Raw genomic sequence first — 16503 nt, 5'->3', positions numbered from 1 at the left:
TAAGCATTAATAAAACCAAGATGGGATTACTGTCCAAAGCATTAAGGTGCTGCAACCAAGAACAAGACACTAAATTGCCACAAGAAACATTTAGGTTAAAGTGAAGGAAAAGACTATCAAATTTATAGTATATACACATGGATAACATTCCTCAAAAACTTGACCCAGGGAACTGTGAAACAATGGAGCATTTTACTAAGGACAGAAGCAGAATACAGCTAGGAGAGAGAAGCACGTATGTGCATGGGATGGATGGCTGGATTCAGTCTTTGGGGACTGAAAAAAGAGGAAGGAAAGGGTATAAACTGAGTCTTTTGTGGCTGTCTGTATCTTTTAGGCCACAAATTTTATGCTCTCTTTAATAAAATATAGTGAATTGCCTTTAAAACAAACCAGAAGGCAAGACCCCGTAAGCAAGCTCCAGATGACTGTTCAAATATTATGAGGTTCATGCTAGAATTGCCAACTGTAACAACATCATTAAGTCCATTTTGAAGCAATTCTTGGTGATCTGAGCTGAGGTTTAAGTGGAATTTGCTTTCTATTATATTTTGAGACAATACAATTATCAGATTGACATAACAAAATCTCCCAGTGCTACAGGTCAACAGCTTCTCACATTTTCTTTTCACCTGCTTGGTATTTGAAAGTTGCTGTTTAAATGCCTGGGGGACAGGAGTTCCTCAAATATCGCCGATCAGGAGAAGAGAAGAGGCTGCCCTGACAGATAAAGGTAGGGTGGGTAACCACATTTTGAAGTAAGAGAGTAAAACGCTCTGCAAAGAACAGATAATTTAAACTGCCTGTTTAAAGATGGCCTGCAAAACAAATTTTAGAAAAAGTGACTATACACGCTCTCTGAATGGGTCCATCCTGAGGCAGTAACTAGCACTGGTCACCAAGGATCCTGGCTGGTCTGGGTGGGTTTAAGTGGCTGGTTGTCCCTGGGCGAGGGCAGCGGGGGAGGAGCCAGTGCAGGGGCAAGGGGTGGGTGACCCCCAGAGACTCAGTGCACCCCAAACACATGACTCTGAGTGGCTGCCCCAGGAATGCCATTTGGCCAGGACTACAAAAAGGGAAAAAATGGAACAAGCTGAGAAACTGGATTTTTAAAGGGTAAAGCATGGCTAATTGACAGCCCATTAGTTTAGCATCACAACTGCTGAAATGTGGATTCGTGATTCTTTGAGGTCTGAAATGTGCAGCACAATGTTTTTTTCATTGGCATCAGATTACGCATTCTGTGCTAATGAATAAAAACAAAAGCTCATGTTGGTTCAAATTTTTCCCAGATACTGAGCACATTACTAACCCCTTTCAGGACTCTCCTATTTAGTTTTCACAATGATCCTAGGACTTGGTCCCTATATCCATCCCCATTTTCAGTGAGGTTAGTAACCTGCCTGCTGTCAGACATGCAGGCAAAGCCAAGTCCATATGAACAAGTACCCAGGCTCTTACTCACGAGGTATCCTGTGAACAACTGAATTATCTACTGAGTAGTCCCCACTTCCAGCTTCGTTAAAACTAGTCACAATCCAAATAGTTACACCATAATTTTGTAAAATGTATTTTAGATTTAGTCTTATATTAAATGATTCCACTTCTCTATTCCCTTCTCTAGTCCCTAAATTACTGCCAAGCAGTGTAACTTGATGAAACCAATTCCCAGTCACACCTTGGTATAACTCATTGCACTAGTCAATTGGTCAATTCTATACAAAGCCCGTGCAGGTCTCAGAACTGTCTTACTGGCTACACCAAGCAACAACTACTTCCCTAAAAAACATGAGAGCATGAAACATTAAAACAAAAATGCTTTTTAACTTTCTTATTTGTACAAACACACACTTCCCTTAACCCACTCCCCCAGCATTTATGTCTGATTGTAGTCATCACATTTTCTTGCCTGCAAGGAACGTGTCCTAACAAACAAACAAATAGACATAGTTCAAAAATAAACTTTATAATTTTCTAGGGAAAAAGAAAGGACAGGAAAGAAAGGCTAAGAAGGGAAGAGGAATGAGAAAGAAAGAGACAGAAACAAAGACGAGAAAGCAGGAAGGAGAAACACAGGAAGGGATTTGGGGAAGGAGGGAATTGGTTGTGACCGCCCCACCCTCAGGAAGAGGCACCTGGGGCTTGATCACAGGCCGGGGCCCACCCGGTGAGGCATGAGGAGGCAGCCCAGGACCGTCCGTCTGGGTGATCTGCAGCAAGACCCAAGGGAGCCATCTAGCCTGAAGTCTTCAATGCAAAATTCCCTCCACGTTCCTAAACCTTAAGAAGATTTCATTTTCCCTCCCTTCAAGCCACCTGTGTGACACCAGACCTCACACATGTTTTGTGAGAACGTCTCTCCAGAAAGACGTCAGTATTTTCCCTCTGTCCCATAAGCAGACTGGCCTGAAGCAGCAAAGTCCCAGGATACTGAAAGCTTCTTGTATGAAGAAAGCATGTTTTCCGACTTTGAATAGCAGCACTCAGTGTTGATGCTGAATGAATGATTCAGGCCAAAGTAGGCCTGCTGGGACGGGCAGGTGGTTGTATTAGTCAGAGTTCTCTAGGGAAACAGGACCAACAGGCTATATATATATAAATGTAAATATTATGAGATTTTTTATAGGAATTGGCTCATGCAACTGTGGGGCAGGCCACACACTGGGAATTCACAAGAAGGGTTTCGATGAATTCCCCAGGGGAAGCTGGCTGAAGTGGAGACGGAAATACCCCTTCTGACTGCTGAAATCATCAGTTCACTTTTTAAAGCCTTCAACTGATTGGATGAAGACGTCTCTCACTGTTGAAGGCAGTCTCCTCAGCTGACTGAGGATGCAATCAGCCATAGATGCAGTCGACTTCCTGATGAATCAAGTCTATGAGGTATCCTCACAGTAACAAGCAGGCCAGTGCTTGCTTGACCAAACTACTGGACACCAAAACCTGGCCAAGTTGACATGTGAACTTAACCATCACAATGGTCCTCCACCACGCAGCAGAGCGCAAATGTTTAACGTGCCTGCCTCACAGACACCCAAGTTGGGCCACCAGGGACGGTGACATGCCAAAGCATGATGATGAGTACTAATGCCCTATGAACAGCACCCTGGACAAGCTCCCAAGATCCAACGAAGCCAAAAGTAGCCCCCAAGAGAATTTACTCCCTGCCTGAATGAAAATTACCAGTAAATGTGCTGCTCCATGAAGTTAAGGGTTGACGGACTTTATCCTCATCACACACCTGTCACAGGTTCAGTACTCATAAATACCAACCTCAGCTGAGTGGATGGATGAAGGATGGATGGATGGCTAGATGGATGTGTGAATTAATGGCTGAAAGAGCAGGTGGGTGAGCAAACAAGTGAACAGAATAAGGAAAGGAGGAAAGATGATGGTTTAGTTTCCTGGCTGCTAAAACAAATGCCATGCAATGGGTTGGCTTAAACAACAAGAATTCATTGACTCATGGTTTTGAGGCTAGGAGAAGTCCAAAATTAAAGCATCATCAAGGTGATGCTTTCTCCCAGAAGACTGTGGTGTTCTGGGGCTGGCTGCCAGCGATCCTTGGTCCTTGGCTTTTCTGTCACGTGGCAAAGCACAAGGCAGACTCTCTGGCTTCTGTTGACTCCTGTGGCTTTCTCACTGTGTGTGTCTGAATTTCAATCTGCTTACAAAGGATTCCAGGAATAGAATTAAGATCCATCCTGACTGAGGTGGGTCACACCTTAACTGAAGTAACCTCATCAAAAGTTCCTACTTACAATGGGTTCATACCCACTGGAATGGTTTAAGTTTAAAAACATGTTTTTCTGGGTCTGCGTTAGTGGTGTTTTAGTGAGTGGACAGGTGAGTCACTGAATTGATCTATGCTTCATGGATACCCTAAACTTATCCCCAATGTAATAAATGTAATAACAGAGAATAATGGACTTTTAAAATAAGTCTCTTCAGGACAGTGTTTAATAACTGATTTTTTAAATGTGACTTTCACACAATTTTTACTATGTAAGAATGAAGTGGTATTATTCTCTGGCTCCCATCAAAGCAAAGAATAATTAACCCTAGAATCTACCTACATGCTTGTAATTTCTTTTTTGTGCTACATGGCCACACATTAAAATCACGAGACATTTCATATTTAAGTGGGATGCTGGTTAAATCCAGGTCATTCCGTGAGACTCTTTCCAGGCCAACCTGGTTGGCCAAGGCCACAGGTGGCCTGTCTGGTATGGACACCCAGCAGCCTCACACAGGGAGAGGAGAAGGGAAGGATGCCCCCTCCATCCGGATTTCATTTTCAAGACTGACACCTCTACTAGGGCCCTTTGTGGTGATGGGTACTACAGTAATATAAAAATGGCATCTTTTTGCTTCCTCCTTCCACTAAAGAAGCTCAGCAACTGCAGAGCTCATTCACGCTAACTGTTTATTGGTGCCAAACTGTTAACGACTAGAGTGTCTGCTCTCTATCAGGTAGGTGTGAGTGAAGGTCAGCCAAGCTTCCCTCACCCAGTCCTTCAAAAGCTACCTTGCGGCATGTGTGAATGAGCTATATAAGAAAAGTCCCTGAGCCGCAAGTAAGGGCAGGAAGCTCATCCGCTATTCAGAAATGCAAGGGAACAATTTTCCAAGTGGGAGACTCCACTTAAGGGGCTAGAGCCCTTTGTGCCTTTGTGCGATGGAGAACGATGATTCTGAGAGCAACTGGGGTTCACACTTGGCAATGTCTTGGTCCTGCCTAGCCAGGCTGTTCCCCTGGAGGGTCCCCACTGTGTCCCACTCCTGTCCTGATCCTGAAGTCTGGAAGAGCAGCTGCAATTAATGTATTTCACGTGGCCTCAGATGCAGTTTTTCAATGTTAACACCTCTGGTCAGTATCAACAACCGATGGCATCTGTACTGGGTTGGGTGGTGTCCCCCCAAAATTCATGTTCACCAAGAGCTTCAAAATGTGACCACAACTGGAGATGTAATTAAGGTAAGGTTCTCAAGAAGAAATCATCCTGGATTAGGGTGGAATCTAAATCCAATGTCAGTGTCCTTATATGAAACAGAAAAGGAAACCCAGAGACAGAGAGAAGAAGCCCCCATGGAGATGGGCAGAGACTAGAATGAAGCAGCTACAAGCAAGGAACACCTGGAGCCACCAGACGCTGGAGCAACAAGGAAGGATTCTCCCCTACAGCCTTCAGAAGGAGCACGATTCAGCTGACACCTTGATTTTGGACTTCAGGCCTCCAGAACTGTGGGAGAATAAGTTTTTGTTGTTTTAAACCACCCAGTTTGTGGTACTGTGTTACAGCAGCCCTAGGAAACCAAGCCAGTGTCATAAAATTAACTGGCAACATTTTTTGGTTCTCAGTATCATATAAAAACAATGATGTGTCCTCCAATAAATGGCATCTTGGATGCAATTAAATATGGCACATTTAGTTCATTCGTGGATTTAGTGTTTTGAGTCTGCACATGAGCACCTGTGTGGTAGAGCGTCTCAGAAGGCACTTACCAGGTGCACACAATCCTCTTTTTAGTGCCACATCCAAAGAGGCATGTAAATGCTATCTAGTGGTGGTACAGCTGAGTGCTGAAAGCAGTTGCTAGAAGGCTTAGTGTCTCGTGGCTTCAGTGGCAGCTAGCTACCTCTGCTCTAAACATTAATCTAATTAGCTACCCACCCAGAATGAAAAGGCAATAGTAGCAGCCTCAATCCATTTCCCATAGATTTCTTTCCAGTGCAATGATACATGCATCTTTTATTCATGGTATGTAGCTTTTCTGCCTTATAATCTAGCTCAACTTAACACACACCTCAAACTTCCTTTTGAAATCAATCCTCCAAATCTTTAACTTTTTTATTTGTAATGTAAGACAGTAAAGGAAAAAGCTATCCAGCCCAGGGCAAAGGATAATGCCTCAAGAGCTGAGTTAAGTGACCATGTATGATGTAGGAATTCCCACAAATCAAGAGCTGCCAATACACAGAACAGCATTTGGCATCCAATATGGTTTTCAGTTTCATAACTATTTGGCAAGAACAACCTGGTGACATATTAATCAAGGAACAATGTACCTGTATGAGGGGACAGCTCATCCAGCAGTTTCACCATGCCTTCTCCTTGCTTGGAAGTCCACATCTTGATGGGGGACCCGCCTCCAATCCTGCGGTACTGCTCTTGAATTTTTGGGGTTCGGCGTTTGGCGATGATTGGTGCCAGCTTACTAAATCATTTAATATGTATGTAAGTTGATTTTATTCCACTTTAGCAGTGTGAAAAACATTTTCTACTCAACAAAAACAGAAGAGCAAAATTTTAGAAGAGCCTAACAAGATCAAGCCTTTACAAACAGAAGCTTGAAGTCATTAACAAACAGCCAGTTCTTCGGGGCTAGATCAGAGAGAGAAAGCAAGCCCCTCTGAGAAGTATCCACCTCTGCTCCACAAGTTATGGTAGCAGCATGCCCTGAAGATCCAGGACACCAAGCACTCATGCAGAGACTCCTGTTTGCATGCCACCTTTAGATCCTGCACCTGGCAGGAACTAGGATATAAAGCATAGGAAGTGCACATTTCTCTGAATTTTTAAAAATGTTTATTAATCCTATTAAAAAATGCACACTTGTATATGTGAGCAAAGATGTATATACAAGACTGCAACACTGTAAACAACCTAAAGGTCCATCAGGGAAGCACTGGTGAAATAAATTAAGGTGCAACCACACGAAGCAGTTCTACAAAGTTACGAAAAATAATGTACCAGATCTATAGAATCTGTTATGGAACAATCTCCAAGATACACTGTTAATTTAAAAATAAACAAATACATAGCAAAGTGCCAAATAACGTATATAGTGTATTCACATTTATGCACAAAAAGGGGGGGGGTGAGGGTGTGTATGTGTGTGTGTGTGTGTGTGTGTACGTACACTTGGATGTGCATGTACTACACTAAACATAACTGTGCTTGTGTCTGGCAGTGTAACTGAGAGGCCAGAGTCCAAGGTGAAGGAGACACTTGCCTCTTCCTCAAAATACTCAAATACAATTTGCATTTTTTATCATATGTATGTATTAATTTTTCATTACAAAAAATTATTTTAAAGAAAAAGGAGAGAAAGGAGGATGAGAGGAACAGAGGCAGGACAGCAACAGTCCATATGCACAGTACAAATGAAGAATAATCATTGCTTCTGGAATGTTTTTCAGCTGCTAAGCACAAAGTACGAATATATCTTTAAGGGTACTTTGGCTGGGTCAAGACAACTGCAATTCTATGGGGAGGAAACGGCTCTCCTCTATCATCCTTCCAATATCATATCCTTCTAAAATCTAATAGAAAATAAGAATGCTGCTCTAACCTCTACCAGACAGCCATTAAAATCGTTTGTTTTTTTGAAACTATAGAATTGAGAATACATGGAAGGCACACACTGAATTAGTTATAAAAAATGTGCAGGTGTTACACGCATCTTACTCTTGAATAGGAAGCGTCATGAGGTCTCGGTCCAGGAAAAGCCTCAGAAGGAAGTCGTGAACTTCTCCCAGGGTTTCGGGGCCTCCCATGTTTAGCATTAATATTCCAGTTTTGGGCTTCCTACACAGAATAAAATGTAACAGTTTTTATATTCCTCTCAAGTCGAATCTTGGTTATGCTAGCAAATGCTCATCTCATGTATTCAAACAAGATCAAGGCCTGAGGCTCTTCCACTGCCACCACACAGGACCCCAGTTCTCCACGGTCCCAGCTCAGACTCGGGCCCTCGTTTCTTGGCTCCATCCATGACACTAGTCTTCACCCAGCTCAAAATGATTCTCTAATAAACTTTCAGCCCTGAACAAAGATCCCATGGTTTCAGGGTCTGAGCATCAAGGTAGAAATCTAGTAAGTGTCCAGATAGAAATCTAGAAGTTTCCTGAGGCTGAATCATCTGTACGTGTGAAAGCCTTATGAATACCTAGGTTACCTGACCTCTCCAAACTTCTGTAAACTTCTCCAAACACTGTCTACCTCAAAGGGCTGCTTTGAGAATTAACTGGATAATGTGCTTAAGTCATTAGCCCAGTATCTGGCACACAGCATGCTCTATTATACACAAAGAAGCCTTGGGTCTTCCTATATTTTAAACCTCCAAAGTATAATACCAGCCCATCTCTCACTTGTTTCCTGGCTCCCTTCTCTTTGGTCAGTTATTAAATTATTTCTTGCTACTCTGCTTCCTTCTCCAGTCTCTGCCTCTACTCTATCCTCAGTGTTTCATGCTATGATAAACTACATTTCTCACTTTACATTCATCTCTCTATTCTCTATCTAAACCCACTTCTTAGATAATCCTGGCAAGAAACAGTTCTAATTCATTCAGATTAGACCCAAGGTTAAAGAATCAAGCACTGAATGAGCAGAAAGAAGCAAAAAGAAAGTAAAACTCCATAAGAAAAGTTTGAAATTAGGCAATCCAGGATTTTAAAAAATCCAAAAGTACTATGCAAAAAATGTAAACTTCTAAAATCCAGAGCAACTCTGGAGCCTACACAGCCCAGTGAGCCAAACCAGGGAGAGTTCTCGACTCCTGAACCCTTCCTGGGGCAAGGTGGAACCAGAGAGGGCCGGACCAGGTGCTTCCGCCTGCTGGGCGGCTTCCAGGAGCCGCAAGGGGACAAGGGGCTCCAGCACCAACCACATGGAGGAATGAAAGGACAAGCACTATTTATTTTTCCTTCCTCCCTTCCTCCCTCCCTCTCTCTCTCTTTCTCTCTCTCTTCTTTCTCTCTTTCTCTCCCTCTTTCTTTCTTTCTTTGGCATTAAGAAAAAATAGGATATAATTCACATAACATAAAATTCACCATTTTAAAATAATTGGTTCTTAGTATAGTCACAAAGTTGTGCAACCGTCACCATTACCCAGTTCCAGAATATTTTCATCAGCCCAAAAAGAAACACCATACTCATTAAAGTCACACCCACTTGCCCCTCTCCTCAGCCCCTGGAAACCACTAAACTGCTTTCTGTTTCTATGGATTTGCCTACTCTGGGCATTTCATATAAAAGGAATCATATAATATGTAGCCTTTTGCATATGGCTTTTTTTTTTTCCTGAGCAGAATGTTTTCAAGGCCCATTCATGTCATGGCAGGTATCAGAACTTCATTCCTTTTTATAGCTGACTAATATTCCATTGGCTAGAGGTACCCTCCATTCATCCTTGATAAAGCATCTGAGAAATATCCAGCCTGAGGTTTATCCCAAACACCATTACTACAAATGCTGAGGGTCCACTTTCTAAATCTACATTAGATCACCCTCAGCTACCGCAGTGACTAAACCAAACCTGCTTAGGCGCACTCATTTGGACGACCGTCCTTAACATGTACTAAAACTAATGATATTATCATGACATTTTAATTGGCAATTTCTGACAAATGTTAACATTTGGCAATATTAGGCAGCCAAGTGTGTCAAATTTACAAAGGTGGAAACTGTTTTCTTGATCAAACACTCTGTAGGTGAAAAAGATAGAAATCTGAATGCTCAGCCTAAATTTTCAGAGTTAAGAACCAATCCTTGGGGAAAGGGAAATGTTGCATTACAATGTCAGGGATTTTCTCATTTAGACCCGATTATAAAGATCAACCAAGATCACTTTTCACATCACTGTCCTAGACCAGGATTTCCCAACCTCGGAGGACATCTTGGGCAGGATAATCCTTTGCTATGGAAGCTGTCCTGTGTGTAGGATGTTTAGCAACATCCCTAGTCTCTATCCATCAGATGTTGGTAACCCCACCAACCCCCAAGTTGTGACAACCAAAAATGTCTCCAGACATTGCCAAAAATCTCATGGGGGGGGAAATGGTCCCTCAGCCCCTGTTGAGAACCAGTCTGTAACCCCTTTTGGCTAAAACAAATGACTACATTGAAAACATCACTGCTTTATAACTTTTTCACCCTGAACAGAACTATCACTATAACAAACTGGTGCTTAGTTTTTTGTTTTTTTTCTTTTCTTTTCTTGATAACTGGAAATTTCAGATTCATTATTTTGTGAAATTATAATGTTTCCTTAATCTTTCTACTTAGTCCACCAGCATTCTCCTGAGATCCTATCTTTCACCCTCAAAATCTGTGACTCACAATAAATTAAGTGCATTTTTCCATGGATCACTGCCAGTTGACAGACAACTGGTTAAGAAACCCCCGGCTAAGACACTTACCTAAGCCACAGAGGGTGCCAGTGCTCAGATGGGATTTAGAACCCTGCTTTTCATCTCTAACACCTGAGCTCAGTGCTACCGCGGCATTAAATGGGAGGCTACGCTGCCCCGCCCACGGTTTGGCCAACCCATGTTCATATTACACATGAAAGAGAAGCGCACGATCAGGAAATACCTAAATACGCATGCAGTTAATTCAAAACTGTGTTGTGCATGACGAGTGGCGAATTAGATCACTCTAGCCCAACACCCTCCATGCCAGAATGTGAAGTGCAAAGCTTTAGTCAAGGGCCTCTGTCTCTTCCCCTCTCCAGACAAAGAACATCTGAGACCAAGGTCTGAATAGTCAAGCTCCCTTTGTTTAAATGTAAAAGTGTACAGAAGAAAACATAGTCAAAACTTCCCACCTTTTCAGGTTTCAACATTTTACCATTTTTATATTCTGAGACTCTCAATAGGAGGATCTCCCTTTGAACTTATAAATGTACATGGCTGATCAATTAATAAGGAAACAGAATAATTCTAATCTACTATATGTAGGCAGCATCAAAATAAAGAAATAAAAATCCCAGTTCTTCATTAAACCTAAAAGGCCCAACTGGCCCATGGATCTACATGGCCTCTAGAACAGGGGCTGGCAAATGATGGTCCGTGGACCAAATCTGCACGCACACACCCCAATCTGTTTCTGTGAATAAGGCTCTGCTGGGACTAGCCCCATTCGTTTGTCTATGCATCCTCCATGGCTGCTTTCACCCTACAAGACCAGAGCTGAGTAGCTGCAGCAGAGACCGTCTGGCCTGCAAACCTAAAATATTTACTCCGGCCTTTTACAGAAAAGGTCTGATGACCCCTGCTGCCTGACTCTGGTATAGTTTCTGGTCTAGTGTTTTCCAATCTTCTCTAATACAAGTGCCAAGCAGGACAACGCCTTCATGACATCAGCCATCAGAAGGGATCACAGGACAGTCATCACATCATCATTTCTAATACTTACAAACAAAATAACCTACATGCTCCACAGTCTGAGGCTGGATAAATAAATTATGATTTAATTACGTACTTTTTTTTTCATAGTACTCTTTTTATTTTCTTTATTAGAGTAGTTGTGGGTTTATAGAATAATCATGCATAAAATACAGGATATTCCCATATACCACCCTATTATTAATATCTTGTACTCTTAAGTTACTAAAATAATATAGACGAATATTATATTTATATGATGGCCAAGAAAAAGAGGAAGTTATAAAAATAGGTACAATATGATCACATTCTGGTAAATATATATTCAGTGGGTACTGATAGATCTAGAGACAAAATATTGTGTGGTGAGGTGAGCAGTGATTTTTCTATTCTTTTTATTTCTTGCCTGTTTATATTTTCAAAATTTTACATAATGAACCCATTTCTTTTGTATACATATGATATAAAGTTACTTATGAAATTTATATTTAATTTAAAATTTTTTTAATTTAATTTTAATAATTTCATATTAAGGCTATTTATATCACTGAATTTTTACCACTAGGACAAATGGTAAATAATTTTTCTTTCAGGGTTCCACATCAAATCAGTTATTCACTTTACCCCAAATACTTATTCTAAACCCTAAGTACTTAAAGTACTTTGTTCTGTGGCTGAGGTGGAAAAGTAGGGTGGGCGGGGGGCAGAGGAGGAAGCTGCCTGCTTGGCACACCCCCAGAATGGAGACAAGGCTATTTCCTGTCTCCCTCTCCAGAGTCCAGCAATCACTGGGAGGGCAAAAAGTCGTAGAGAAGATGATTTGGGACCCCACCCCCAACACCCCACCTTCCCATCTATCCTGAGTGCACTCAGTACTCAATCAGCATACCCATGATCACACAGTGAAAAATGACACATGCAAACTAAGAACATTTGATTTCCATGGCTGCCTAACTTCCAACTTCCACAGAACAATGTCTGGCCTGAGAGAAAGGTCAAGGAGTTAAAAACTCACAGCTACTTTCTTCCATTCACCCTGCCTGGTGCTAAAGTGCACGTTTCTTATCCCTGTAGTCATCTAAACACCCTCCCTTTAGGAAGATGTCTGTTGCTTCTGCACCAGATGGAAACCTGAGAACAGCGGGGGCTTCTGCCATCCAAGAGGATACTCAGCAGCAATGCCGGGCCGGCCAGTGTACCTCAGCAAAGAGGTGAGAAGAGGTGGGAAACAGGTACTCTGTATCTTTCATAAATTATGAATTGTGTCATGGCATTAAAATTGGGTTCACCATGTAACTAGATGAAAAACAATGGTGGAATTTACTACAGAAATTCTTGGTAGATTAGCTATTCTTTACCCTGTAAAGGACATACATTCCATAGGTACAATTATATTAGCTTCATAAAAACCTTCCCAGCATACATATAATTTGTGTTATGTGCAATATTCAAGAGCCAAATACCTACATGACTTGCAGACTGTACTCAACTATGTGTCCTTTTACAAAAGCCCTGTGGGGATTAAATCTGTAGCTTAACAGCCATTGAAAGGAAGCCAAGAAAATAATATACTGCTCCTTATGTATTGGGTTTTCCCAGCACTTTCCTCCAAGGTAGCTTGTATCCACTGGTGTTTGCATCAATAAAGAGAAATCCTTATTTCCACTTAAAATTAGACTCATACCTTTTCTCTGGTTGAACTTGAAGTTTTGTGCTTTTGACACGCTGGGCTGTTTCTGGGGCCGCTGCTGCCGCCACTGCACCCAACCAGCACCTCCACTGCTGACAGGTCCCCGAGCCACCGTGCCCCACTGTGACAAAATTAAAGTGCTAGCATGAAATCTGGTTGAAAAGTAATTTCTTTTGAAGAGGCACTCAGAACATAATTCCAGGATTTTTTGGAATTTAAAGAAATGCTACAACAGAGATTATTTTCTCAGCATTCATCTGCAGGCAAGTAAAGGCACTTAAGGTAGTAAATCTCCAAGGGGATGGGGTGGAGGTTTGCTTCCCTGGGATAGTGTATCAGAATCATCAGGGAGGCTTTTTAGAAACTACACACACCGCCTCTCCCTGTCTTAGCCGCAGATTTTGGCACAATTCTGATGAGAATCACTGCATGTTATGAAAGCTAAGAAAGTTATGGATGGTGGCATGCTGCTCAAGGGAAAGGTAAAGGTCTGCAGAAAAGACTAAGAACCACTGATTAAAGGCATGGAAATTGGGACATGCTTTCAACTAACCACACACATCTCATTTATACCCACAAGCCTTCCCCAACAAAGCACCAGTTCTGATAACCCCAGTGTTAACACCTGGTCTCTGGCAAGCACCTTGGCTTTAGAGGGCTCACTCTGGCCCTCCCCTGCTGCACCCTGTTCCATGGGGTATGGTGGCTACATGGCCAAGGAGCTGACCCACCCAGAGTCCAAACCCCTCATTCCAGACTAGGCTCCCAGTACCCAGAATTCCCTGCTCTCAACGCCTTAAGCCCTCGTCCAAGGTCCTAGCAGGCCTCTTTCATGGGTCCATCCTGAGGGCTGATGATGCCATCAGCGTAAGCAACTCTTGACTAGAAGAGCGGCCAAGGAGTGGCAGTTTGCAAGGGCAGGAATGGAGCTTGGACATGCAGGCTGGCATGTCCACACACCTGCAGGCAGGAGACTGTTCCCAATGCAGGACACAGCCCACAGTGGAAGAGAAGCTGGGAAGTCTGCAGACCAGAGGCTACTCTATCAGGGCTGCATTTTTTGCAGGAACTCTGAAGCCAGGAATGTGACCTGGGGCCAGATTATAATCTTTTTGAGCCTCAGCTTCCCCAGCTGTAAAATGGGGATGGTGACACCTTGCTTGAGGAGTCTTGTGAAGATTAAAGCAGTAAGATAAGTGAAGCACTTTGCAAAGCTTCTGCCACATAATGTTAGTGCTAGCATTAGATTCATTTGTAAGTTTCTAGAGATTAGGGACTGCACCTGATCTGATTTTTTTGTTTTCATAACCCAGCATGTCTATAAAGTATAAGAAAATGGTATCTCCAGGCCGCTTAGATTTCCTAAGATTAGTCTAGACCATGCACATTTCCAATATAGCCAATTACGTGAGGTTGTGCTGAGTGATCATTATTAACTCAAAGTGGAAGCACAAAGACTGACATAAAGAAGTTCAATTCCATTCAAACGAAATCTCAAGCCAACTTGCATCTCCTTATTTTACACAAGTTCAATTCTAAACTGCGTGATGACATTTAACCAGGTTCTCAATCACGCCACAATAGCCACAGTTCCTTATATGAGTGAGACTGTATCAGATTCCATGGGGTACAAAAATATAACTCTGGCATTCCATAATCTGATTGTTGGAAATAAAATGAGATTTCCTCCTGCTGACCTAAAAAGGGGGGATGAGGAGTGATAGAAATGGGACTAGACTCTTCAACTAGTATATTAGGATTCCCTGGTACAATTTGAGGGCTGAAAACTTTAATTATTGCCATGCTCTCTATCTACTAAATTCTTTTTTATGGTTGACCAAATTCTAAGGAAGGTGGGTAATGCTGCTAATAATGGATCCCTTCTACTCAGGACTTAGGGATAAAACACCCACTCCTCAAGGGCTTTAAAATACTCCCCTCCCCTAAAGAGCTGAAGGCTCCAGAGAAACAAAGAGTATCTCCCAACCAACCAAAGAGGGTTCCCCTCACTAGAGTTTAAAGAAATCATTCAAGCAAAGGACCGGCAAGATTCCTGAATCTATTCAGCACTCTGCAGAAGGGAAATAAGAAGGTACAGGCAGTGGTGCATGGTCCATATTTTGAAGCCAGAAGGATCTGAGCAGAAATCCCACATGGGACAGTTCACTGAACCACAGTGAGCCTCACTTTTCTCATCTGCAACACAGTGATAAGGCCAACCTCGCAGGGCTATTAGGATAAGCAGGAAAAAATACCTATCTCCAGCCCGAGAACAGGGCCTGGCACACTGCATGTGGTTAAGCAAAGAGGTTAAGAATAAGCAATAATGCAGACTGAGGCCAGGGTAATTCTGGTAATTCTGAGCCAACTCTTTATATGGGCAACTGGTCAACCTTTGGAGGACCTGTAAACAATAAAATCCATAAACCTGCAGGATATGAAGAAGAGAAGATAATCTAAGAAAACAAAACTTTGTAACTCCTGGACAAACCCAGAAGGAGAATCATTCAAAAATATACCCATGACCTAAGAAATTCACAGAATCTCAGCTGGTCTTCAAAACCAAATTATTTTAATATTTTGGATGCTTGGCAGGCAGGCAGGTACACGAGTGCTTGAATATATAATATAGCCCTTTTCTGTTACATAGGAGATGAGGACTATTTCAAAAAGTACTTAAAGAAATATATACCATTTAAAAAATAACAATAGAAATAAGGTTCTATATTATAGCTAGTAATAAACACTTGGGGGTGGTCTTTAAAAAGACAATTATATTTTGTGTAGAGCCAAAATCTTCTAGTTATTTATTTAAACTGATGCTGTTTTTTGTTACCCAAGAAAAAACTTTTCTTATTACAAAAGACGTGTATGCTCATTGTAAAAAAAATTGGGAAAGCAAAAAGCACAAAGAAAAACAGTAATCCCAGGAAGCTTCTTACTAATTCTGTAATATGCTGAACATAGACTGTAAAACTTTTGCTTTTCCACCTTTACTTTCTGAATTCATTTTCAGAAGTACTACTCAATTTTTTCTAACCCAGATAATGTTAATCCCTTCATATCAACCAAAATGATTAAGACATTACACCTACACTTTAAAACCAGAGGTGATAATACAAATGGACTTGAAATCCACCTCTGCTATGGTTTTTGAATACTTCTACTTAGTTACTTATAACCTGGGCCAAAAATCAGTTAAATAATTTAATAATTGTTCCATGACCTCAAATCTAGAGACTGTCAGACTTTACTTGCCACAAGGATTAATGAAAGAAAAGATTAATTCAATACTTCTTTCAGCCCCATTAGTGGCACTCTGCTGCTGTCTCTTCTTAAAAGATAAAGCCTATTGTCTACCAGTGCCCTTAGTGAGCTGATCCTCACTGTACACTGTGTCCCTATCATTTTCCTAACAAAGGCACCTGTAAGAGAATATGGAGGGTCAGAGTGGATTCTCTCCACTCCCTCTCAAATAGGTGCCAGATTGATGAAGTGGGGAAATTCTTAGAAAAATAAGTCAGGTCTCTGTTCAGTCACCCACCAAATGCATTAATTAAGCACCTTGGTATGTGGCAGCCTTTTGCATAATACTAACGATGAACATTTTGAGGGTCTCTATATCCCAGACACTGTGCCA

General features: G+C 41.8%; 1 protein-coding gene across 2 annotated transcripts in view; it reads right to left on the bottom strand.

Annotated features, from left to right (window-relative positions):
• Positions 1-16503, bottom strand: part of FECH (ferrochelatase) — a 32001-nt gene that overhangs the window by 14459 nt on the left and 1039 nt on the right. For both annotated transcript variants that reach the window (XM_037805724.1, XM_037805723.1), the window contains exons 2-4: positions 12858-12984; positions 7473-7592; positions 6071-6219 (exon numbers count right to left, since the gene is read on the bottom strand). In XM_037805724.1, coding sequence (XP_037661652.1) covers positions 6071-6219; positions 7473-7592; positions 12858-12984 — 396 coding nt within the window. The remainder of the gene's footprint in view (positions 1-6070; positions 6220-7472; positions 7593-12857; positions 12985-16503) is intronic.

This window comes from Choloepus didactylus, chromosome 16, assembly GCF_015220235.1.
Source record: "Choloepus didactylus isolate mChoDid1 chromosome 16, mChoDid1.pri, whole genome shotgun sequence".
Lineage (NCBI taxonomy): Eukaryota > Metazoa > Chordata > Mammalia > Pilosa > Megalonychidae > Choloepus > Choloepus didactylus.
This window is presented reverse-complemented; position numbering and strand designations above follow the sequence as displayed.